The 24,749-nt window shown below is 32.8% G+C and overlaps 3 protein-coding genes across 8 annotated transcripts; 2 read left to right on the top strand and 1 right to left on the bottom strand.

The window, feature by feature from the left end:
* The first annotated feature begins 13 nt into the window (after positions 1 to 13).
* Positions 14 to 8,834, top strand: LOC116849043 (dipeptidase 1-like). 4 transcript variants are annotated; one of them, XM_032825791.1, is made up of 11 exons: positions 14 to 175; positions 3,946 to 4,099; positions 4,902 to 5,064; positions 5,571 to 5,854; positions 6,513 to 6,570; positions 7,396 to 7,572; positions 7,634 to 7,724; positions 7,981 to 8,056; positions 8,153 to 8,303; positions 8,414 to 8,529; positions 8,603 to 8,834. In XM_032825791.1, exons 2-11 carry the CDS (start codon positions 3,975 to 3,977, stop codon positions 8,637 to 8,639), a joined length of 1,278 nt encoding a protein of 425 aa, XP_032681682.1. In that variant the 5' UTR covers positions 14 to 175; positions 3,946 to 3,974; the 3' UTR covers positions 8,640 to 8,834. The 4 variants fall into 4 exon arrangements, with proteins under 4 accessions (XP_032681682.1, XP_032681671.1, XP_032681665.1 ...); XM_032825780.1 differs by having other exon boundaries at positions 23 to 184; XM_032825774.1 differs by lacking the exon at positions 14 to 175 and adding an exon at positions 215 to 359.
* Positions 8,835 to 9,718: 884 nt separating this feature from the next.
* On the bottom strand, positions 9,719 to 13,289 carry LOC116850170 (ornithine decarboxylase 2-like). Its single transcript, XM_032828136.1, has 7 exons — positions 12,824 to 13,289; positions 12,641 to 12,717; positions 12,273 to 12,445; positions 11,805 to 12,105; positions 11,443 to 11,682; positions 11,143 to 11,351; positions 9,719 to 10,887 (listed from the first exon to the last, which is right to left on the bottom strand). Exons 1-7 carry the CDS (start codon positions 13,005 to 13,007, stop codon positions 10,788 to 10,790), a joined length of 1,284 nt encoding a protein of 427 aa, XP_032684027.1. The 5' UTR covers positions 13,008 to 13,289; the 3' UTR covers positions 9,719 to 10,787.
* Positions 13,290 to 17,172: 3,883 nt separating this feature from the next.
* On the top strand, positions 17,173 to 21,043 carry LOC116848093 (serine/threonine-protein phosphatase 2A 65 kDa regulatory subunit A alpha isoform). Of its 3 annotated transcripts, XM_032823865.1 has the most exons (11): positions 17,173 to 17,254; positions 17,352 to 17,529; positions 18,074 to 18,265; positions 18,385 to 18,604; positions 18,725 to 18,885; positions 18,959 to 19,114; positions 19,239 to 19,510; positions 19,652 to 19,846; positions 19,930 to 20,173; positions 20,275 to 20,518; positions 20,713 to 21,043. In XM_032823865.1, exons 2-11 carry the CDS (start codon positions 17,446 to 17,448, stop codon positions 20,715 to 20,717), a joined length of 1,773 nt encoding a protein of 590 aa, XP_032679756.1. In that variant the 5' UTR covers positions 17,173 to 17,254; positions 17,352 to 17,445; the 3' UTR covers positions 20,718 to 21,043. The 3 variants fall into 3 exon arrangements, with proteins under 3 accessions (XP_032679756.1, XP_032679753.1, XP_032679758.1); XM_032823862.1 differs by having other exon boundaries at positions 17,212 to 17,529; XM_032823867.1 differs by having other exon boundaries at positions 17,212 to 17,529; positions 20,708 to 21,043.
* Positions 21,044 to 24,749: the final 3,706 nt, after the last annotated feature.

Below are 24,749 nucleotides of genomic sequence, written 5' to 3'. Positions count from 1 at the left end.
TTACTTAATAATCGGGGCATACAGCGTTCGTTAGTCGTTATTTGAACCTAGCTGTTCAATAGCGTGCGGAGAAGAAGGGAGAGAAGATAGATTTGTCGCCGTGGCAGTAAACGGGAGGTGTTACTGCACGCGGACAGTGCATCATTGGAGAGCGGAGATATACCAATCTTAGCAGGTACCAATTGTAAGCGAATGTATTATATACTTGTTGCGTAATGCGTCGCGCAGCATATATGCATGCTAGAACATACATGCTAAACGCGTTTCAAGGCGAAGCTTGTTCGCACGTTCAACAGTACATCGCCTGATCTCAGCAACGCCGGGGGAATGCTCGATCACGTTCGGCATGGGTGAATCTGGTACTTATCGCATTAATCGATAAACGGGCAGTGTCCGATCAAACGATATACAACTTTTAAGCCGGAAGAAAAAAAAACAAGATTTTTATCTAACGCTCTCATTATAATCTGGAGTATCCTTGAAAATTTCGTTGTAAACGCAGTGCACAGGTGAAGAAATCGATCGGTTTCGTGTATTCGCACAATAAAAGAATTTATTATAGCAAAATGGCTGTGGCGATTTTTCAAACGTATTTGCGTTAATGTGAGATTTTGCGAATTTTGATTATTTATTCCGATTGCCAGTGATACCGCGCGATCGCTCTTACGCGTTTCGTTTAAGAACGAATGTGTAAAACCATCACCCATTTTTCTGGAAACAATAACTCGATATACTTGCTTGTTAAGCTGCTAAGTTGCAACATCTGTATCGATATAGAGAAGATATCTATATATCGTGATATATATATATATATAGAAGATATCTATATATCGTGATATATATATACATACATATCTTGATAATCTCGATAGCCTCTATTTGGTCGCAGTAGAGGTGGAAAGTTTAAAATTTTCAGCGATCTTCTTATCATACATCTTAACAGTTACTTTGATGCGTTTGCAAAAACTTTGATTGTCTTACGTGATTAATTCATCGTACGATTAAATACTTTCATTTATATGATAAATCTTGATAAATATAATAGATGAATATCAAAAAGACGTCTATAAAATAGCGTGCTAAACTTTGTCACTTTAGTTGGACAACACGATATCATCTGAGAGACAGGTAATTTGAATTGCCTTGATGTTGCTTCAAGTGTCTTTTGTACATGTTATGCATATATGAGTCTTCAAATGCGCAATTATAATGTATACATATATATGTACATATATATGTATATATATATATATATATATATATAATCAGTGACATATATATCTAGACCAATTTATATATGTTTACCATTTATATACTTTTACTGTAGTAGCGAATGAAGCCAGAAATTGGAAGTTTGCGACTGAGAGAGAGGTGATTTGCGTCTACTGCTTTCTCACTCTTGGCTTATATGACAGCAAGCGCTATATAGGTACCTAACATTTTAGCTGTAAACAGTAAAAGGACAAATACGAATAATAAAATAATTAAAACTATAATGGTTTTTTGTTATATTTGTGACGTACATTTACGACATAAGTCAGACGGAATTCGATTTTACAAGTACAAAATATAGAATTTATATATTATAATAGTTTAGTTAATATAATGTAATATGGTATCTTTTTTTATAAAACTTATTCTCTATTAATAATTTAATCTATTTTTATTTTTTTACATATTTTTAAATTTTAAAATTTTCCAAAATACATATTAATACTTGCTCACCACACTCTAGTCTGATAGATTTCTGAAATTTCTCGGTTTTCTAATATTCATATTTCTCGTCTATTTGTAATAATTTCAGTTTAAATCCAAATAATTTTTTCGACCTATCATTAATATTAACAGCTTATTTAGACTCTATGTTTTTAATTCCTATATTACAAGCTTAAAAATATTAATTAGTATAAAAATAACAAGTAAAAAAGTCAAGCAGTCACGAAATGGAATATTGCGAACTAAGAACTCGAAAATAAATATGACAAACTTAGATTAATAAAACTTTTTATTTATATTTTTATATATATTTTCTTTCATATATATATTTTTTTTTACCTTATTCCTTTTACATATTTTTCTATAAACACTTGACTATTGTAGCACAAAAATATAGCGACTCTAGACATTTTAAGATAGAATAAGAAAGCCGCAAAACAGCTTTCTCTATCTCTATCTCTATCTCTATCTCTATCTCTATCTCAAACTGCCAACTTCTGGCTTTACTTTTTGGAGAGAATATTTGGTCTAGGTATATAAATTGTTGTATATAACAATTAAAATCAATTTAAAAATTCGACAATTTTAAATAGTATCCAAACACAATTTTAAATTATATCCAATAATTATTAGGTTGACATTCTGTAATTATATTAATTTCTTTTTAAATAAAAGGGAAAGGAAATGGTGACAGATTAGAAGTTGTAAAAAATTAACAACTAATCATCAATAAAACTATATTAAGACTAGCAAAACATCACTGATTGTAATGGCACTTAAAAAATTAACGAACGATTTCTTCGCCGATCTCTCAACTATCTATAGCTGAGTTATTTTCTCGTGCTTATCACAAATTATGCACGAATTATTGCTCGACTATTAAGAATAGTCAAACAATTATCAGATTATCAGATGTAAACTATGTATACTATGACAAGTGTTATCTTTTTACAACTTGGTTTAATAACTTTTTCCGCTGTCTTTGTGTCGATATAGATAGCAACGTGATTTATCATTCAATTTTTATACATTATTGTGAATTATATATATGTATTTCATGTAAATTTTGACATGTGCCATTTGTTTCTCTTTCTCTTTCAGGACCAATTCCAAATTCTTGATAAGCTACTGACAGTTAAATCATATATTTGTTTTCGTTTTTTCTTCAAATTGGGCAGATATAAACACATGATTTAACTATCATGTAGCTTACCATGAATCAGCCCTATGTCTAATAAAAAAATACTTCTCCGATATAAAGTCGTATTTGTTTTCCTTATTGAATTTAAAGCAAGCTTAAGGCCACTCTATACACGTGTATATATTAGAAAGAAGAAAAGATATATATATATATATATATATATATATATATATATATATATATATACATACATATATGGTTTTGTGAGAGCAATATAGGTTATCTAACGTGAATAAAGTTATACCTCTGCTACAATTAAGTGTATCTGTATCACTCCATTTTCTCCATATTGACAATTTCCGTAGATAGATATATGTTCCCCGCATGTTTGCTTATCGTGTACCTTTTTTCTGATATCAATAAATAAGATCTATTCGATAATATTAGTTAACAAGAGCGTTCGCTATTCGAACATCAAGTGACTACCTTAACGAGCAGAAACGTTCAAACGTAGACACTACGTTTGCTGAATTATGCGCGCCTACAACTTCGAAAAGATTTCGTTTCATTTGATTTACAACATTCATTAAAAATACATCTAATTAGAAAAAGATCTTAAGATCTGCTATTTATGATAACAAGCCCTGAATTTCCCACATATGACGTCTGACGTATATAATTAGATATCGTCGATATTACTCACTTTATCAGAATCGAAAAAAATACCGAAAAAATATATTCTCTAATAAAAATATAGAAAAATTACAGAATATATAATCCGGAAAATATATTTAAAATACAAAGCAGAATATACATTATGCGTTAAAAGAATTATAATTTAAGAAGAAATGAAATATATAAGTCTTCCTTTTTTTTAAAAGGTCGATCCAGAATAGAAAATGTATAAAATAAGAAAAAAGGAATATAATGTAGAAAATATGATGTATATGATATTTTATAACTTTAATATGATTTTAGGATATAAAATATATATAAGAGAAGTTTATTTTTAAAATATTATTTAAGATACCACTCGACGTTCCTCATTTAAACAGATTCTAATTTTGCAGTAATTCCATCTTTTGCAGGCAACATTTTTGTATGTTGTACGGGAAAAATGGTATACATTAACGTCGCCGTCTGCCTGTCAATTCTTCTGTTTATGATCGGATTATCCGTGGGACTAAGCGTGAACACATTTAAAGGTCGAGATGCTCTCGACTCGGCACCGCTTATCGATGGGTAATTGAGAATTCAATCATGTAATTAGAGTATATCGGTAAGAACTTGATAAAAATAAAGACTTCGACACTTTTATACAAATATTTTATTTATATTATTATTTGTTAAATATTCAAGATATCGTTCTTTAATAATTTCAATGTACATTAATACAACTGTTAAAAATGCAATCTTGTTTAATTTTCGTTTTTATCCGGCAATAATTAAAATGAGAAGAAGTAAACAGAAAAAGAGAGAGAGAGAGAGAGAAATATCCAATCGTTATATATAAGAAAAACTTAATTATTAATCATTTTTGTTAATAATTTTCCAAAGTTGAAAACTAATTTACAAATGATTTCTCATTACATTTCACGTAGTGAAATTACATTTCAAAGTAGTATCTTTTAATTGAGCTACTAGTCGTAAAGATAAAAATCACACTTGTAATTAATTCTACATAATATATCCTCTTACGTTTTTCATTATCTGCGATCATTAATCGATTAGACGAATAATTGAAAATTACATAATATTCAAAGATCAATACCCCGTGATTGGAGATTATAATCAATTTATAGTCTATCGATTGTATCAAAGGTTATTTTCGCTTCCTGTGCATATGATATTCCGTACACGCAAATTAGCGGCAAATTACAAATTACAAAATGAATGGTGCCGTAATATATTATCCAAAACTAATATCCCGTAAGAATACAAGTCGTATAACCGCTTAACGGAATCGATTTTATCTGCACGTTCTTATCACATCTGCAAGCATCGGTCAGTTGAGTTTCTTCATTTTTAATCATTATATTTGTAGTCACAACGATCTACCAGAGAATCTCTATCAAATGTTGAGCAATAATTTATCGGCCTTTCACTTCGAAGACGATCTGAGCAATGACGATGTATGGGGAAGAACCGCCTGTTCCGTGTGTTTCACCGATCTGCCCCGTTTAATTGCAGGAAAAGTGGGTGGACAAGTAAGTGTCACGGGCGACCTACGTTATATATATAATCGGTCACATGAGACTAATTATCTCTCCGGAAATCCCTCGCTTCGTACTTTTTCAATACCGCCTTCGCCTTCTTTCAACAACGTTCTTCCTTCTGTATTCCAGGAAATTCCCCGATAACGATTTCGTCACATCTCTCCCTCCTCCTTCTCTCTCCCCCTCTCTCTCTCTCACTATTTTTATTTCTATCTATCTACCTATCTATTCTATCTCTATATATCTGTCTTTATCTTTATCTATCTATTTTTTCTCGATCTTCCTTTGTGTGTTTATTCTCCTTTTTATTCTCCTTTTTATTTTTAGCCGTGCTTGTCGTTAAAAGATCATTATCTTCATCTTTCGTACGAGTCTCTAAAAAATCACAAAATTATCACAAAATTAATTTCACATCATTACAGCGAACTTGTGCCGTAATGATGATGATGATGATATTGTCTTTCGTGATAACGAGCATTGCGTTCGTGATCTCTCAGTTCTGGGTAGCGTATGCCGGCTGTGAATCGCAGTACAAGGATTCTGTGCAAAGAACTTTACGGCAGATCGACGTGATAAAACGACTGATTCAGCGATACCCGACCAATCTACGATTGATCAGTGCAGCGGCGGACATCGAGACTACGTGGAGAAGCGGCAAAATCGCGTCTATGATAGGCGTCGAAGGCGGTCACTCCTTAGAGTCAAGTCTAGCGGTCCTTCGGCTTTACTACGAGCTCGGAGTACGCTACATTACCTTGACTCACACATGCAACACGCCATGGTACGTTGCATCAGATATGGCCATTCATGTAGCAAGTGTAATGAAATTTTGCCGCTCGTTCATCGCGATTAGGTTCTTTAAAGGGAATTAAATCTCTTAATCGCACCTCCTGCTTCGTTTCTCTTTCTCTCTTTTCAAAAATAGAAGAGAGATAGAAAAAAGAGAGATAGATAGATAGATCAGTAAATGTGTTTATTATCACATAGGGCTCTCTTCAACAGAAAAGAAATTATTGATCCTTTTAAGGAATATTTCTTGGAAAAATATTTAATATTTATACGTTCATAAGATGCAATTAAAATGTAGTATCAGACGCAATTCATAAGATTAAATGTAGTATATCAGACGTTTAAGTACTTTAATTCAACCGAAGGAAAATTAACTATAGTTTTTTTATGAGATATTAGGCGGAAAGGGAAGGAGAAAGAGAGGAAAGAAGGTAGGAAAGGGAGATAGATAGAGAGAGAGAAAGAGAGAAACATGCAAATACGATATCAAGATTGCATGAAAAATCCCAGTAACGTCATATACACACACAATCTTAAACTTTCTTAATTTTTATCTTTTTCGCGCGACAAAACACACGAATCACGCACCATCGCCTTACGAAATACCGTAATGGATGTATATGATAAATCCCATCTTTTCTTCTTCACAGGGCTGACTCGTCGTCCGTAAATGACGGATCTGTGTACAATCTGACGGAATTTGGGCAAGTACGTGAGAAGGATCACGATGATTGTTATTGTTTATAAATACGCGACGTACTGCGTATTTTATTTCGTATTTTCGTATGATGGAAAATCCCAAATTATTCGGAGTTCCCAAATTATTTGGCGTGACTCAATGATTTATATCTGTTGTGATAGCGAATTATTGATACCGAATATGGCGTCATTAACCGGAAAATACAACATGATGGGTTCGAGCAAATATATTGAGATCCGATTAAGTGAGGACGTCAATAAATCGATTAAATCAAAATAGCTAAAAATATGCGCATTCCTCTTGTATCATTTAAATAATAAGTTCCAAAAATAGCTTTTGAAAACTGTACGATATTTCTTTTTTTATCAATTTCATCGATCACATAGCATATCACATAAAATAATCCCCGATGCAGTTTTCATAAAAACAAAAATTCCAATCGACTTCAATTATCTGACGGTGACGCTGAACTTTATAAACATTTATTAATGTATTAATAATTTGTACTAATAGTTACTAATAGTCACTAATAGTTACTAATAGTAATGTATTAATAACCTGTATTAATAGTCATTAATTGAAACTTATCCCACATGGGACATTATATGTGTAGAATAACCGTAATTCAACTAAAAAATTCACATCTAACTCTAAATTCAAATCTGAATATCTCATCTGCGGTAAGTTTCAAGTAACTATTAATATAGGCCTTAAAATGACAATTAAAGTCTATAATAAATGTTCCCGGATATCTAATGCGAAATTCAATTTATACATACAAGTGTCTAGTGCGAAGTTGAATTTATGAACATTATGAACTGTTCACTTTTCAGAAAATTATTCACGAAATGAATCGAATCGGAATGATGGTCGACTTGGCGCACGTGTCGCATCACGTTATGAGAGATGTGCTCGCGATCACAAAGGCTCCCATCATATTTTCGCATTCGTCTGCTTTTGGTGTTTGCGCCAACTACAGAAATGTTCCCGACGACGTTCTGCATTCAGTCGTGAGTAAAAAAATTCTTCTAGAAAGAAGATTGTCGATTTAATGAATATCCTTCCTTTTAGAAAGAAAACAAGGGTATTGTTATGGTGAATTTCTATAGCGGTTTCGTAAACTGCAATTCTTCAAGAAATGCTACATTACAGGATGTCGCAGGTATTGTATCGTACTTGCATATTAAAAATAATTAGAAAAAGAAGAAAAATTAATGTGAGGGACATATACGCAACAATGTGATGTACGAGTAGAAATTTTTTCTTTACGTAAACATAATGGCACTCTTCATTTTTCGATGAGTTGCACATCTGAAAGCTTTTATTATTCCAACGACCGATCGATTTTGCCCGAGCAATATGATATTTATCTCCTATGAAATGTCAATCTCATTCTGATTAGGTATCGGAATTTTTAGATCATATAAATTATATCCGAAATCTTATCGGAGTGGACCACGTTGGTATTGGCGCAGATTACGACGGTGTACATTCGTAAGTAATTACGTCGACATTAATAACGCATTTATCGCAGCCAATAAAAAAAGAACTTTACGGACAAAAGTATAATTCGATTGAATTTTCGATCAGAGTACCGGAGGGCTTAGAAGATGTATCAAAGTATCCTGATCTGTTTGATCGTTTGTATGAGAGCAAAGAAGGTGAACCAACATGGACCAAAGAGGACTTGGAGAAACTAGCTGGCAGGAACTTCATACGAGTTTTTCAGGCTGTAGAAACGGCAAGTGTGAAAATTATTAGGGGCAGATAACATGCTCGAAACAAGCGGTGTAAATGATAACCTTGATTTTTCTCTATCTCTTAATATATATTTGTCTTGTTGAAAAAAAGGTACGGGATTCATTATCATTCGAGCCGCCCCGAGAAGACATTATCAACGGAAATGAATTGTATATCGCGCAAAAGAGAGAAGGACTTAAGCCAGGTGAATGCCAAACTGCGAATGAGTGAGTATTAGTTTACAAAAGCAAGGTAATTCTTTTCGGAAAAGTGTCAATTTAATTCGTTACTTCATTTTAGATGGAAAAACGTAAATCCAGATTTGAAAACTGAATAGAAAAACTAAATAAAGGAATGCGAAGACACGCAATAATGAACTCCGTTGATGATTCAAATTAAGTAATATTCTTTGTTAAAATACTGATATTTGAATCAACGCAATTTAGTTCTTTTTTCTCCAGAAGATCACTATTATGTAATATTTTTGTCAAGCAGAAAAGTAAAAATAATTTACTTCTTATATATATATATATATATATATATATATATATATATATATGTGTGTATATGTGTGTAAGCGCGTGCGTGTATGTGTTAAATTACATATATAAAATAATATAAAATAATATAAAATTACATATATAAATTACATATATAAATTACATATATAAAATATATATAATATATATAATATAAATATATATAATATAAATATATATAAAATATGTGTGTCAAATAACATTTAAAATAAAAAGAATCTATTATTTTCTGATTACAATAAAATGGTGCAATTTATAAAATAAAACACATGTCTAATATTTACGTTACACATGTATGTATGTGTGTTATATAAATTAAGATATACTTGTTCTCCGCACTTTAATGATATCTGTTAAGATATTATCTTTTCATCAAATCATTTGTCATCAGTGATTTATAGCTGTCCGTCGCGTGAGATGAACAAGATACGATGACTAAACTGGGATTTCCTCCTGCCAGTAATTAATAAAGCACTTCATTATATCACGCGCTATAATTATTATAAAATAATTCTTAATTTATCAAACTAGTGTAATAAAGTTAAAATGAGAATTTAATTAGTTAACATTTTAACTTAATTACACGTGACAATCGAAATATTATTCATAATTAACAAAAAACTTTTAACTTTTTGTTATGTCATACGTTACTATTTTTTATAAATGAATCAGTTTGTAATTTATCAAACTCACGTAATCAAGTTGACGTTTTAATTTGTTTATATAATAATAAAAATATTAGATTAAAGAAAAGATGTTGACGGTTGTATATTATAACAATATATGAATAATTATTCGGTTGGACAAAAAATAGAACACATCATATTTTTATGTCTTTTTATTTTCATAAAATACTATATTTACTAATAATCACTATTTTTGGTAATTTTGTGCGTGAAAAATAATTTAAATCTTATAAACATTTTATATTTCTTATCCTCACATGCATATAAATATATAAATATATACATATACATACGTATATACATATCATATACGTATACATATTCCAGATTTGTCTCCACAATGTTCGTGAGAACGTAGAACGGATTGAGATGAACATAAAAGTCTCATACCGTTTTGCAATATTCGCAACAATCTCAAAATATTAATTAAAGAAGATTAGTGAATAATCACGCGCAATATAGTAAATAAACTATAGTGGCACCGTCTGTCACTGTATACTTATATAATAGATCAAACTGAATAAAAAAGTCCTCTATCATTTTGCAAACGATTACATAGATTTTTAGATATTAATTAAAGAAGATTTATGCATTATCGCGCTTAATTATGTAACAATTTTCTTTTATTAATAACTAAAAATCTACGTAATTATTTGCGAAAGACATTTTTGTTCAGTTTGTCCTAATGTACAAGCATACAACAATACTAGTAGAGCTCACCTATCATATCGCGCGTGTGTATGATCATTCACGAATATTCTTTTTATTTCTATATAGGATTTTCATGTTTATCTCAATTCTACGTTCTTACGAATGTTACGAAATACCCTGTGTACATATATACATATTTACATATATGTGTATTATATATATATATATCATTATACATGTAAGATACACATCACTCATTCATGTAAGAAGACAAAAGTCTTCGGCACACATTTTCTTATTAAGAAATTCATTTCATAGATACACGTCGCCGTGTGTTACTTATCTTCTAAAAAAATCTTATAAAGATAAAATAAAATTATCTTGAGGCGTTGAGATGCTACCGCGTCTCTTGAGCAATCTATGCTAAAAATCGCGATATCCGTAATTATCACGATATACATATGAATGCGATATTAAGAGAGATTAAATAGATTTCGAGAGAAATAAAATATTAGTTAAAAATATTAGTATATAAATAAAATATTGGTTGATCTAATCGTCAAAATTTTATATTTTATCCTAATCCTACGGTAATCGATTTAATATATGTCAGCGGCTCTCGATATAGTCTTCCCTCTCGACCGAGTTGGACCATTCTATAATGTCCGTGGATATGTGCATCGATCTGACTTCTGACGTTAATTTTTTCCTGAAAATATTATACATCTTATTAAACGTTAAGACAAAATCAGGCTGAATTGAGTACGACTATCACGTGAGATCGCCTCTGAAGGAAAATAGTTTAAACTTTAAAAATATTTCACCTATAATATCACATATCATAATACTACAGTGATCACGAGTAACACACAATCATGTTACTACACACAAGCACGAGATAATATTCACAGAATGGCGTTTGCAAACTGGCACTTGAAAGTGATAACAGTCAATTGACACTAACCATTGACTTTTCCTGATAATCGGTATGACTATTGGAATAGCGAATCCATTGAACGTAGTAGATATGGATAAAGTATAAGCACCCATATCTTCCCAGACCAACCAATCGCCGATGCGAAGTTCCGGCATCAACACATCTTTAAGAATGACATCGTATGAGTCGCAAGTCGGTCCCCATAGAGTCGAAGTAAATTTCTCATGATTAGCCGGCTACAACAATAAAAATCAGTAATTACTCTTACATTAATGAGAGATACCGCGCGGGAATACGTAAGACATTCGTAAAGAAAACGTGGATTACCTCAAAGGCAAACTGCGGATATCTAGCTTTCAAGCCTAACATCTCCTCTATGAACGAATTGTATACTCCACAGTTTACATAGTACATTCTCATTATTTTGCCGCCTCTACGAACGACTTTCTTAGAGTGCAAATACGAAGCCAAAGTAAACGCCGAGGTAACATAATATTGTCCCGGCTCGCTGATGACATGTATGCTGGGATCGAGGTCTTCGATAGCTTCGTTCACGATGTTGGCGAGCTGAAAAAAAGATTATGATAATTGATCGATTTCTCCTCGCGACAGCGAGAGACAACGCGACCAATTGAAAAACGTATGAGTCTCTTGCACGCGAGATTTTTCTCGCATTTTTCTCTATGTACCTTATCGATATCTGTTCCACTCGCGCCTGGAAAACCGCCGCCAATGTCAATTAGCTGCACGTCTTTACAGCCTATCACTCTAGCGATCGTGATCAATTGTTTGCACATTTCGATGCCTTTGCTGAATGCGTTTAGCTCGCCGCATGGGCTGCCGACGTGGAAGCTGAACCCGTGCAACGTCAAACCGAGATCCTTCGTCAGTTGTATCAATCGCACGGCTTCCTCATCCGGTTCGCAGCCGAATTTCGATCCCAGAGGGACCGGCGAATTCTTCGAGTCGCATCGTATGCGTATCACGATTCTGTTGCGAGATTATTACGGGAGATATTACATGGCTGGCGTCATAAAGTAGAGTATAAAGTACAAAGAGATAGGAAACGGAATGCAGGATCTTCATAAGTAAAACTGATAAAAAACAATCATGAATTGATAAGGAAAATTACGGACGACATGATTTGGCGCACTCACTTGGCCTCGGGATAAAAGTCCTTGATCTTCAGAAGCTCCAGTTCGCCGTCCACCGTCATCTGACTGACGTTCTTCTTTTTGGCGAATTTAATATGAGACGGGCACTTAGTCGGATTCGCGAATATGATACGATCACTCTGCACGCCGTACTGCATCACTTGCCTAATCTCTTGCTGTTATGACATATTACGTATACGTTGAACTTATGCCGCTCTTTACTCTTATGAAAAGAAGAAAATCATGCAATTCGCGAAATAATAGGAGATTTGTCAAATCGAAAATACGATATTTTATAATTAGAAAGATGTGCCAAAATACATAATTGCGAGACATCGACGGAAAGTAAGATTACAATAAAAATAATTTACCTCAGACGCGCAATCAAAGCCAGCGTTCAAAGCGGCCAACACCTTGACAACTGTCGGATCAGGATTGCACTTAACCGCTGAAAATTCGGAGAAACGTCGATTTATATGTGTTCCAATTCGAGCTTCGAAACCGAGAGGAAATTCTCGAAGATGCGGAAAGTATAACTGGCATAGCGAACATACCGTAATGCGGGACAACCTTTGGCATCTTGGTAATCCATTCGCAATGTTTCTTAATAATATCACCAATGTCCACGATATAGAAAGAATCCTCTTGGTTTTCCATAGCGATTATGGTCCTGATAATGTCCATGTTGTCCACCGCGTCGTCAAAGACTTTGAGTTCGTTGAAGTTGTGGAGAGACATATTGTCCGATGACTAGTGCTGGTATACGAAACGAGCGCAACAAACTCTCCGCGCGAAATGTATAGCGGTGAGGAAAAGTAAAAACATTTAAGTACTTATAAACGGCTCGAGATATTGTGATAAGCATTGTGTCCCACGCTAAATACAGTCAGTATCCCGCTTACTCAGTGATAAGACTATCGTTACGCGAAAATTATTACCCGAGGAATTCCGTGCATCAGCACGGATTGTCGTCGAATAAAAATGCTAACGCGGGAAATTATTCGTCTTATGCACGTACGGAAATTGATAACCTTGCATTATAATATTGTCATAAAGTTAATATAATCTCCAATATTTCAGCAAACTTATGTGTAATTATTTCACTTTTTGTGTATCCTGAAAATATTACACAATAGGAACATAGTTTATTAATAATCACTTAATTGCATATATATAAATTTTCTTCATATATAGAATGTTTTTTATTACGAAAATAAATATAACTAAATTAAACTTATTTAATTTTATAAATTAAAATATTATTTATAAAATTAACCCTAGGTAGTACTCACTACACGCTTCAAATTCTTTAAAAAATCGTAAAGACCAATATTCACCTTTTAGTTAGTGCTCCAAAGCGTTTGTAATATCAACACCTAAGTAAGCATATTTTACATAAATATTTTATGCATATATCTCTGACTTCTATTTTATTATATGAAATATTTGAACTAAATAGTTTATTTTTGTAATTATACTAAATAATATTATAAGATAATTATAATTACTGCTTCGGCTCTATATGGGGATAATAAAAAATACAATAAATAAAATAAAAATAATAAAAAACACAATACAAGCTGAAGAAATAGTGCAGTAGCCAAGGTGATAGACTATAGAAACCTGGAGGTTATCTAAAGTCTCGAGTTCGTGTCCGACCAGAAGAAGATGAGTGCATTATCACGCAAAATCGTGCAATAATCTTCTTTAATTAATAATTAAAAATCTATGTGATTATTTGGAAAATGGTTGAAGAGGACTTTTTTGTTCAATTTGACCTAAAGTATAAATACACGACGGCAGTCGTCGCTACTATAATTTATTTACCATATTCTGCATGATCATTCACAAATTTTCTACAATTAATATCTCGATAATTATTGCGAATATCGCAAAACGGTATAGGACTTTTATGTTCACCGCAACCTGTTCTACGTTCCCACAAAATGTCCGGAGGAGAATGTGAGACACCCTGTATAGAGCATAAAACAAGCATATATAGAACATACGAAGAGCATATAAATATGATATGTTGAAATATATCAGTTTTATCATCAAGAAATAGTCAAACGAGAAGCAAGTTTGCCGAGTCGAAATTTTAATTGGCCATTATTATGCAAGAATAATCCAATTAGAAAAATTATAAGTTTTTATCAATGGATATTCTCTCCAATCACATCTTTTTAAACCAAACAAAAAATTCAAGCCTTATAAATGCTTGAAATAAATTAAGAAACAGTTCTTTTATTTTTTATCAGTCTTTTGCACATTTTTCTAAGGATTGAGTTAGTCAGTACTCTTAAAGAAATGGAAATACTTGACTCGTTGAACTATTGCGAAAAACTCAGAGCTAAATTCTCTGGTTGGATAATTCTTACGTAACTCCGGCGAATTGCAAATTCCAATTCTTACTTTACTTCCCGTCGGACCCAATGCGATTTACGTCTGCATACATGCAATCTACGTAAAGTGACGCTTTGTGTCTACTATATGAGCGTCTAAATTGAGCGCTCACCATTGCGTGTCGTCCTACGGTGTCCAGGGTCCACCAGCCATCCCGTCGCTGCATCTGGCGCTACAATGGTCCTCGCACCCCACGTTGCCTATAATACACTCCCGACCGCGGTAATATAACGGAAGTTTCGCGATGAATCCCGTCTCTCTTTGGGGATACACTACGAGTTTCAAGTTGCAAATCGCATATGAAATATCGCAAACTACGTTTTCGAGAAAATGTCGGTTTTTCGGATAAACGACGAATATGTACGATAATTCAGCAACGGTCCAATCGAGTTGTAGTGTATCGCTTTGAAACACACGCGACGCGAATCGAAGGCCGATATCTTTCGACGTTCCGCGCGATATCTTTCGACGTTCCGCGCGTTCCGTAGCGAAGTAATCGCGCGAGATTCTCACGTATGACGGAATATCTCTAATGTAACGTTTCAATGGAGCAGCGTAGTAGGCGACAATACAGCTCCGCAATACTTTTGCGAAGACAATTTCACAATGCTTTTGCGGATAACAACTCCGCAATTTCTATAAAGTTCGTTCGCGACTCTTCCGCAAATACGATCCGGTGAAATTCGCAAACCTATTAAATTAATAATCGCGAAAGCGAGCATGAATAAACAAATAAAAATTATGAAAATTGTGACGATAGAGATAAAGATTCTATTCAAAATTTACGCGAAAAAAGAATTGTTACCGCGTGAGAAGTCTGTCTTCGTTCGATGGAACTTATCGCGCGCCGTGTAAATAAACAAACAACTGCTCACATATCTGACTTGTGTACATCGCTTTTTTCGCGAGGGATCAACACTCACTAACATTGTTTCTATTGTATCTCGCGTTAGCAAACTCTAACTAAAATGAAAAATTGAAACCTGAAAATTTTCCGACAATCATGAAATTAATTTTGCAAGTAGTTTATATAATCACGTTAGATCGCTTCACGCAGATGCAGCACGATATCGAATTTTACTTAATAACGAAGGGCGAACTCTACTTTATGAAATGCAATCACAATTAATTATTCTGATTTTCTTTTCAGCAAAATTACGAAACTACCAATGGAAAATGGAAAATAATTTATTAAAGGAAAATAGATCTGGTACGTATTCACTCAGTATTACTAATTAGTAAAACTAATTACTAATTAGTAATGTTACACAAAACTAGTTTATTGGTTACATATTATCTTACAAGATATTTTAGATAATATGTGACCAATAAACTCTGGTTTTGTGTACATGTGTGTCAAGATGTGTTAAGCAATTGGAAAGCACCCAATGATTGGTTTGACCTGGTAATTCACTAGATAATTCTTTGCACCGGTTGGTTGTGTCCAATCGTACCGTGATCAATCGGGACGCTTCCGTCTGTTGTCTGGCATTATGCATAAGGCTTAAAACGGGGAGCACAATGACGTATATATATAGATCAAGCATTCTGTTTACATCGTGCACTTGATACGCGTACTAAATAGTAACTTTCTATTAGATAATCTTAATAAGGATGATATATATAAACAACAATATATTAAGCTGGTATAATACTCAACATCAACAAAACGTATTATATTGATAGAATGCGTCGCTGTTGATATGCATTGTCGATATTAAGATTATCTAATTATTAATAGAAAGTTACTATTTAGGCTGCGTTCCGAAATACACTGCCAGTACTGAAAATCTATAGTTTATGTTACGTATATTATAGAATTTCAGTATTGGCAGTGAATTTCGGAACGCAGCCTTAGTACGCGTATCAAGTGGGGAGCGGTGCACTTGGACACGGTGCATTTGGACACAGCCAATCACAGCACCGTATGATTAGAGACATTTGTAGGGTCCCTTGGAACAGCGACTTGTGATTGGACTGTGTCCAATTGCCCCGTGTCCAACTGATATACACCCTATCAAGTGCACGATGTAAACCAGGCCATTGAGGGAGCACATACTATTCCATAAAGACATAATGCACAACGCATGAGAAAATAGACCAATCAGAGTCCTTCATTTTCATCATAGCAATAGAAATGAGAACTCTAATTGGTCAATTGACAAGAGTGTGTGCTCCTCGCTTAAGTCCCGAGCCACGGGACTGAATCCCGTCATTGAATCCAATCACAATCGATTATTCTCCTCAAATTTGACTGTGATTGGTCAATTTCTTAGGCTTAAAGCTTACTACATCTATTGTGGATCGAGACTAATGGCTCCTGCACACAGGACGCGGTAATGCTTGCCGCGCGGCGGAAGTTCGCGCGACAGCCAATCATACTGCTTTCCGTAATAACCTTCTAGCTCTTACGGAAAAACAACATATTGATTGGCTGTCGCACGGACTTCCGCCGTGCGGCAAGCATTACCGCGTCCTGTGCAGGAGCCATAAAGCGTAGCGACTCCTCTCGTAAGGCCATCTAACGGTAGATCGTGTCACTGCATTTGTCAATGATTCACGGAGTCGCATGGAGTCGCGAGGTGGATTTCAATCGAGTTTCTAAATTGACAGTATTCAGCGCAATTATGCTGTAATTACGAAGACGATCCAGTAACGACGTCGCTTTTAAATTTTCAGAGATACAACTGTCGACGTCGACATCATACGCGTAAAATCCTTCCCTACATTCGACGTAGAACGAATTATCAGTGTGAGTGTATCCGGCAGCAAAATGGCAGCAAGTGACTCTACTACGGACGATAGTCTCTATCCGATCGCGGTTCTGATCGACGAGCTAAAAAATGAGGACGTCCAGGTAATTCTCGCGACGATTACGATGCGAACTTTGTTTTACCGATTTTGTTTTACCGTTTTCTTCGAAATTTTTTTTCTCAATGCTATTCAACTGATGAAAGTGTCGAGATGGCGATACTCAAAGAAAAGTCTGGAACATTTCTCGCGTTTTTACGCTAAACACAACGATATCGATGATAAGTATACATCGATGACATAAGTTTTCAAAAAATCTCACTTTTACTAAATATCTTCTTGAATTCCTCCAAAAAACGAACCTAAACTTATAACTCTCATACCTATTCAACTCCTATTACCAAGTTGTGATGAAAGGGCTATTGAGTTAAGGCCTACCAAAGAGAGAGAGAGAGAGAGAGATAAATGACACAAATATATATCAAGTGATATGATAGTTGTGTTAAAATTGCGTAGTGAAAAGAAAATTTCAATTGAAGACAAAATTTTAGGTGTTTAAAATATAAAAAAGAATAGTTTACAATGTTACTTCTATTACCGTTGGTACATTCTCAGGAGATAGTCATTATTTTGATTCTTATTTATTACAGCTACGTCTCAATTCCATTAAAAAGCTATCGACGATCGCGCTTGCCCTGGGTATTGAACGTACACGGAGTGAGCTGATACCATTTCTGACAGAGACTATTTACGATGAGGATGAAGTCCTGCTTGCTTTAGCTGAACAGCTTGGTACATTTACTCCTCTTGTCGGTGGACCAGAATATGTACACTGTCTATTGGTAAAAACATGGACATATTTTTAACAATGCTCAATACAATTCCAAAATTTGTATTACTAGTAGAGGAAAAAAAATATTTTTTTATTCTATTTAAAAATAAATATAAATCGCCAATTTAGCCACCTCTGGAATCTTTGGCTACTGTGGAAGAAACTGTTGTACGTGATAAAGCTGTGGAATCCTTGAGAAACATTGCAAGTCAACATAGCCCTGTAGACTTGGAAGAACATTTTGTTCCATTGGTACAACGCTTAGCTTCAGGAGATTGGTTCACGTCAAGGACATCAGCATGTGGCCTGTTCAGTGTTTGTTACCCACGAGTAGCAGCAGCTATCAAAAGTAATTGTACAACGATTTAATCTTTCCTTAAAATTTCTCTGTTTTATTCACTTTTATCATGAAACAATTTTAATATGATAAGATAGGTCTAACACATCTCTCTTAATTTAAATATTACAGCGGAATTGCGAAATCACTTCCGCAGTTTGTGCCAAGATGATACTCCGATGGCACGACGATCAGCTGCTTCTAAACTAGGTGAATTTGCAAAAGTTGTGGAAATTGAATATCTCAAGTCTGACTTAATACCTATGTTTGTTATACTCGCACAAGACGAGCAAGTAAGTACATTAAATTATTAAGTATTCAGAGATGTTTAACTATATTAAAATTTTATGTCAAATAATTTCATAGGATTCGGTTCGTCTCTTGGCCGTTGAAGCCTGCGTCAGTATTGCAGCATTATTGCAACAAGAAGACGTCGAACAGCTAGTTATGCCTACACTTCGACAGTGTGCTAGCGATCAATCATGGCGCGTTCGTTATATGGTGGCAGATAAGTTTACAGATGTACATATTATTTTTATTTACAATACAGAAATAATTTGAAAAAAAAACTTTGTTTTACAAATTTGAAAATAACTTTGAAAATAATTTTATATTATTAAACGTACTATTTAAATATTCCTTGCAGCTCCAAAAAGCTGTTGGGCCAGAAATTACAAAAACTGATCTTGTACCAGCATTTCAAGTATTACTAAAGGATATCGAAGCAGAGGTGCGGGCAGCAGCCGCTGATAAAGTCCGTGACTTCTGTCAAAATCTCGATCAGTTCAATCAAGAGTCCATAATAATGACAAATATATTGCCCATAGTTAAAGAACTTGTGGCAGATCCTAACCAGCATGTAAAATCAGCTTTAGCGAGCGTAATCATGGGATTGAGTCCCATACTCGGCAAGCACAAGTAAAAATTATTTTCACGATTTTGACATAACATTGTAGATTATATCAACTAATAATCACATCTATTTTCAATTTTATATGCACACACACTATAATATTTTCAACAATAATCAACTAATAATCACGTCTAATATTTTTACAGTACGATCGAACATCTGTTACCTTTGTTCCTATCTCAACTTAGAGATGAATGTCCTGAGGTGCGACTCAATATCATTAGCAACTTAGAATGTGTTAATGAAGTTATTGGTATTCAGCAGCTCTCACAATCCCTTTTACCAGCCATTGTAGAACTGGCTGAAGATTCTAAGTGGCGTGTACGACTAGCTATCATTGAGTAACTATGCTCGTTCTATTGTCTTAAATTTCACTAAATATTAAAAATAAATAACATGCTTATATTAACGAGTCGGATTTCAGATATATGCCGTTGTTAGCCGGACAACTTGGAGTGGAGTTCTTCGACGAGAAACTGAATTCTTTATGTATGACTTGGTTGGTAGATCACGTTTATGCGATTCGAGAAGCCGCTACGTTAAATCTGAAGAAACTGGTGGAGAAATTCGGGCCCGAATGGGCACAGAATACAGTGATACCTAAAGTCTTAGCTATGTCGAGGGATCAAAATTATCTTCATAGAATGACATGCTTGTTCTGTATCAATGTAAGCTACGTCATCACGTCACACTTTAATATAACAATCACACGTACTGTAATATATGAATCTACATAACTACATAATATTACATCTACATAACATGACAGGTTCTAGCTGAAGTGTGTGGCCCAGAGATAACAACAAAGGTGATGCTTCCTACTGTATTAACAATGGCTACTGACAATGTCGCAAATGTAAGATTTAATGTTGCTAAGACACTTCAACGAATCGGACCTTTCCTCGAACCTTCAGCAGTTCAAACTCAAGTAAAACCTATTCTTGATAAACTCAACACCGACAGTGATGTAGATGTGAAATACTTCGCTTCAGAAGCAATTGCTAGCATTGCAGGTAAACATATTGTTTTTTTTTTTTATTAATGCAAAGAAACAAATGTGTGACTAATATATTTAAATGTATAAAAAATATTTAGTTGTCTATATATTGCCATTTGTATCTCTTTTTATAAGAAGTAGATTACTTATTAATGCTTTTCTTTGCTCTTAATTATATTTTGCTTTAATTGTGATAATGTTTCAGCGTAGGTTGAACAATACAAAGAATGCACATATTTATCGCTTATCCAACAATATTCAACTTAAATTTGAGAAAAATAACATGCCACGATATTTCACTTACACATGTGTGGCAACAGGTAATATTAATGCACAGACGAAATCAACTTCAAGGACAAAACATACAAATTCTAATTAGTAAATCATGTTGAACTATATTTTAAGTTCTGTTGTATTTGTATACCTATATATATAATTACAGTAATGAGTACAATATTCAACTTAATTAGTAACATGTATTTCTCATACATACTTGAGTAATTATCTTAAAAAATAATATAATAAAAATTATTTCTCCGAATCATTCCCACAATCAAATACCTAGTTATAATCTACGTTTTTATTTTTTAATCTTAAACGTTATTTTAAAAAAATAGTATTTTAATATTTTAAGCATCCTTTACGTATAATTAAAAAAAACAAAGACAAGCTTTTTATTGGAATTTATTTTATTTCATAGCCTTTAATATATTTTACATATGATATTATCACAGCTTATCACTATTATTATTTAGTAAGTTCCGCTACATATTGAAGTTTGATATTCGTGATTATAGAACACTGGTACTATATATAAATATGTGTGTGTGTGTGTGTGTGTATATGTGTGTGTATGTGAAAAAAACTAGAATTTATAAGTTTTATTCGCACAAGGTAGCAAGCATAAAGTCAATTTTACATCTTTTACATTACTACTAGCTTAAAAAAAATAATTTTCCTCTCTCCAACTAAAATTTTACTTAATAGTTGTGACTTTTTATTTATATATCAGTAAGATGTAATATTGTAAACATAAATTATGATCAATAGGTAACTTTCAATTTACTTAACATTTTTCTACAATGAGAAGCATACATGCACAATAATTAATATGAATTTTGTTTGTCCATTTATTGCATTGGCTAAGCGTACTATGATTGCAAAATTATGTGTTTTTATAATATAAGTATATATCTGTATTCAACACTGTATTGTACTTGCTATACTTCTTGAGCTTTTAAAAGAATTGTTTTACAATATAATTATTACTATTATATAGAAACAATTAAGGTCTCTAGGTACTCGTTTAGGCTGTCCTTGTTTGATGATGTCAGAAGCGAGATGTCAGAGAAATTGCATGCCCATGATTATACGTTAAAATAAAAAGATATATCCATATAACGATATATCCATGTAACGATAGTCGATTCAGCAAATTTGTAAAATGCTCTGAACACTCTCTTTTCGCTGTCACAGAGTCACAAATAAATAGCCATAAAATTAATATAAATTCAAAAAATGATGAGAAAAGTTTGATTAAAACTTCAGTTGTGTGTTACGCTAATTTTATAGCTATGTTGATTTTAACAGCAAAAGGAAAGCGTTTGGAATATTTTACAAATTTTCTGAATCGATTACACGCCGTTTTATGGATACATCTTTTTATCTCAACGTATAATGCAAAAATCATGGGCATGTAATTTCTCTTTTGACGTCATCAAACAAAACCAACGCGAATAAACTCAGAGGCCTCAAAATAAATCTGACTATTCAAACCTTGTTCTTAATATCTATGGAATTTATATTGGTTATTGGGTATTAATACTTGAATTCTATACAGAATCATTAGTGCATATAAAATAAATTGTTATGAGATGCAAAGTTCCTTATAATTTTATATACACACATATTATGAAGTATATTATTTATAATTTTATGTACAGAATATCTCATATGCGATGTATCAGACAGTCTATGCAAAAATAATTTATTGCAGAAATAATAGAAACTTTAGCAAAATATTTATTATTATTACATAACTCTTAATGTAGACATAGTTAATGTAATTATTCAAGATATAATCTGTACAATATTATTATAACTATCACATTTTTAAGTGCTAACATTTTTAGCTATAACAGAAATATTTTGTAATATGCTGTATTACTATATAATATACTTCATAATAGCAAGATTTTATTATATGTGTGACTATATGAATGTGTCAATGTATATTTCCATTTTAACCTTATGTTTCTTGTTTTTAATGAGAAAAATTATGATAGTAAAAGAAAAAAACAAAAAAATATATAGTTTATCAATCCGTTTCTATCAATATCTATGAATGTCTATTTTTTAAGCACACATTATTGATTGATTACTTATTTATATCTTAATAAACAATCTATATAGGTTGTTAAAAAAAACTCAGAATTTGAGTACTATATAGTACTCACAAACAAAGTATAAAGTGCTTAATTATTGTAGATTATTAAGCATAATTTACTTTGTTTAACTATGATCTTTCTATATATATAGTCGAAGTCTTCTTTAAGACTCTATCCATACAACTCTATTCAGCTAATATTTCCTTTAAATATTTTATATTTATCGGTAAGTTGTTAAATAAGTATTAATAATCAACATATAATTAAAATCACGCACTTAAATATATGACTTCTGATTGATAAATTGCACTAACAAAATAATCTTATTGATATCAATGTTCAAAAGATGCTATCGCTTTTAATTGTTATAATTACTTATAAATACTGTCTCTACTATATAGCCCATATATCAATTAAAAAAAAATCAGATTTTGTATACGTAAAAATTTTGTTGCAGTACAAAATATAAAATATAATATCATTAATGCAATATCTATATAAACATATAGACAAAATAACACTAATAAAGTAACTGCAACTACAACATAACTTGTCCATCTGATAAGACCTCATAAATATTAATATTTAATGTAAGATATATGAAGCATATATAAAACTCTGATTTGCCATTTAGAAATATCTAACATGTTCCATACTGAGTCGTTTTTGCACGACTTTTCCTTCAAGCCGCGTGTACCGCGTGGCTTATGCTGGCATATTTATATATTATATGAGTTCAAAATTTATATTTTATAATAAATTTAAGATTGAAAAATGTTTTTTTTATCAAAATAAAGAAGAAACATACAGGATGCAATGTAAAACAAAACAAATTTATATATCAACGGATGATATGAAATATTTTAAATAATGTATCTTTTTCAAAATATCAAACAACCTGAATGGAAAGTTGAGCATGTGTTACCAGTGTACAGTAGAGTCAAATAAAATTTCTTGTGTTAACCTGAAAACCTATAGTCTCGAGATTTGAACTAATTTTGTTCCTTTTTTTAATGAGAGTTAATGAAATTTAGAACAATCACCGCAGTGGTACACACGGCATGGAACGTTAATGAACTGAATAATCAGGAAATGTAATATGATACGAAAATTTGGCAGGTATTTTTGCTATAAATTATTAACCAGACATCGATAAAAAATGTAGACACATTTCTTTTCGATGTGTTTTATAAATACGGAGATATATAAAAATTCTAAATGAGAAGATATTGTGTCTTAACAATCGTCGCTATATACATATGTCTGAATAGATAACTGATCTACAGTACCATTTACTGTCCCTATCTTGAATTCTTTTCAAACAGGAAGATACTAGGTCTGATGATTCGGATCGGGAAATCAATTACCCGATTACCCAAGTACTATCTGAAATATATACAAGTAATATTCCGATATTCGGACCGTATCACCAAAGTACCCGTATTACTCATATATTGCGAGTATCCACATTACAAATATTGTACGAACAATTTGAATAATATTAATTAATAATATTATATATATATATACAGGGTGACCCATTTTAACTTAGACAGCCAAATAACTCGAAAAATAAGCACACTACGAAAAAATGTTTAGAATCAAAATTTCGTCATTTCGAGGGGGACGTACAATGACGTTAAAATTAGCCCCCCCACCCCTCCCCCTGGGCGGTGAGGGGGGGCAAGTTTGAAATCTTAAATGGGAACCCCTATTTTTTATTGCATATTCGGAATCTTTGGCTAAAAACACATACAATTTGTCTGAAACATTTTTCTCGATTCATGATAGATGGCGCTGTAATCGACGAAATTCAATTTCTTCGATTTCTCTTACTGAGAACCCATGCTTACGATTCTG

Source organism: Odontomachus brunneus, unplaced genomic scaffold, assembly GCF_010583005.1.
Source record: "Odontomachus brunneus isolate Ranch 3 - 2012 unplaced genomic scaffold, Obru_v1 Obru_scaffold_005, whole genome shotgun sequence".
Classification (NCBI taxonomy): Eukaryota; Metazoa; Arthropoda; class Insecta; order Hymenoptera; family Formicidae; genus Odontomachus; species Odontomachus brunneus.
The sequence above is the reverse complement of the archived record's forward strand: the minus strand, read 5'-3'. Positions and strand labels throughout refer to the sequence as shown.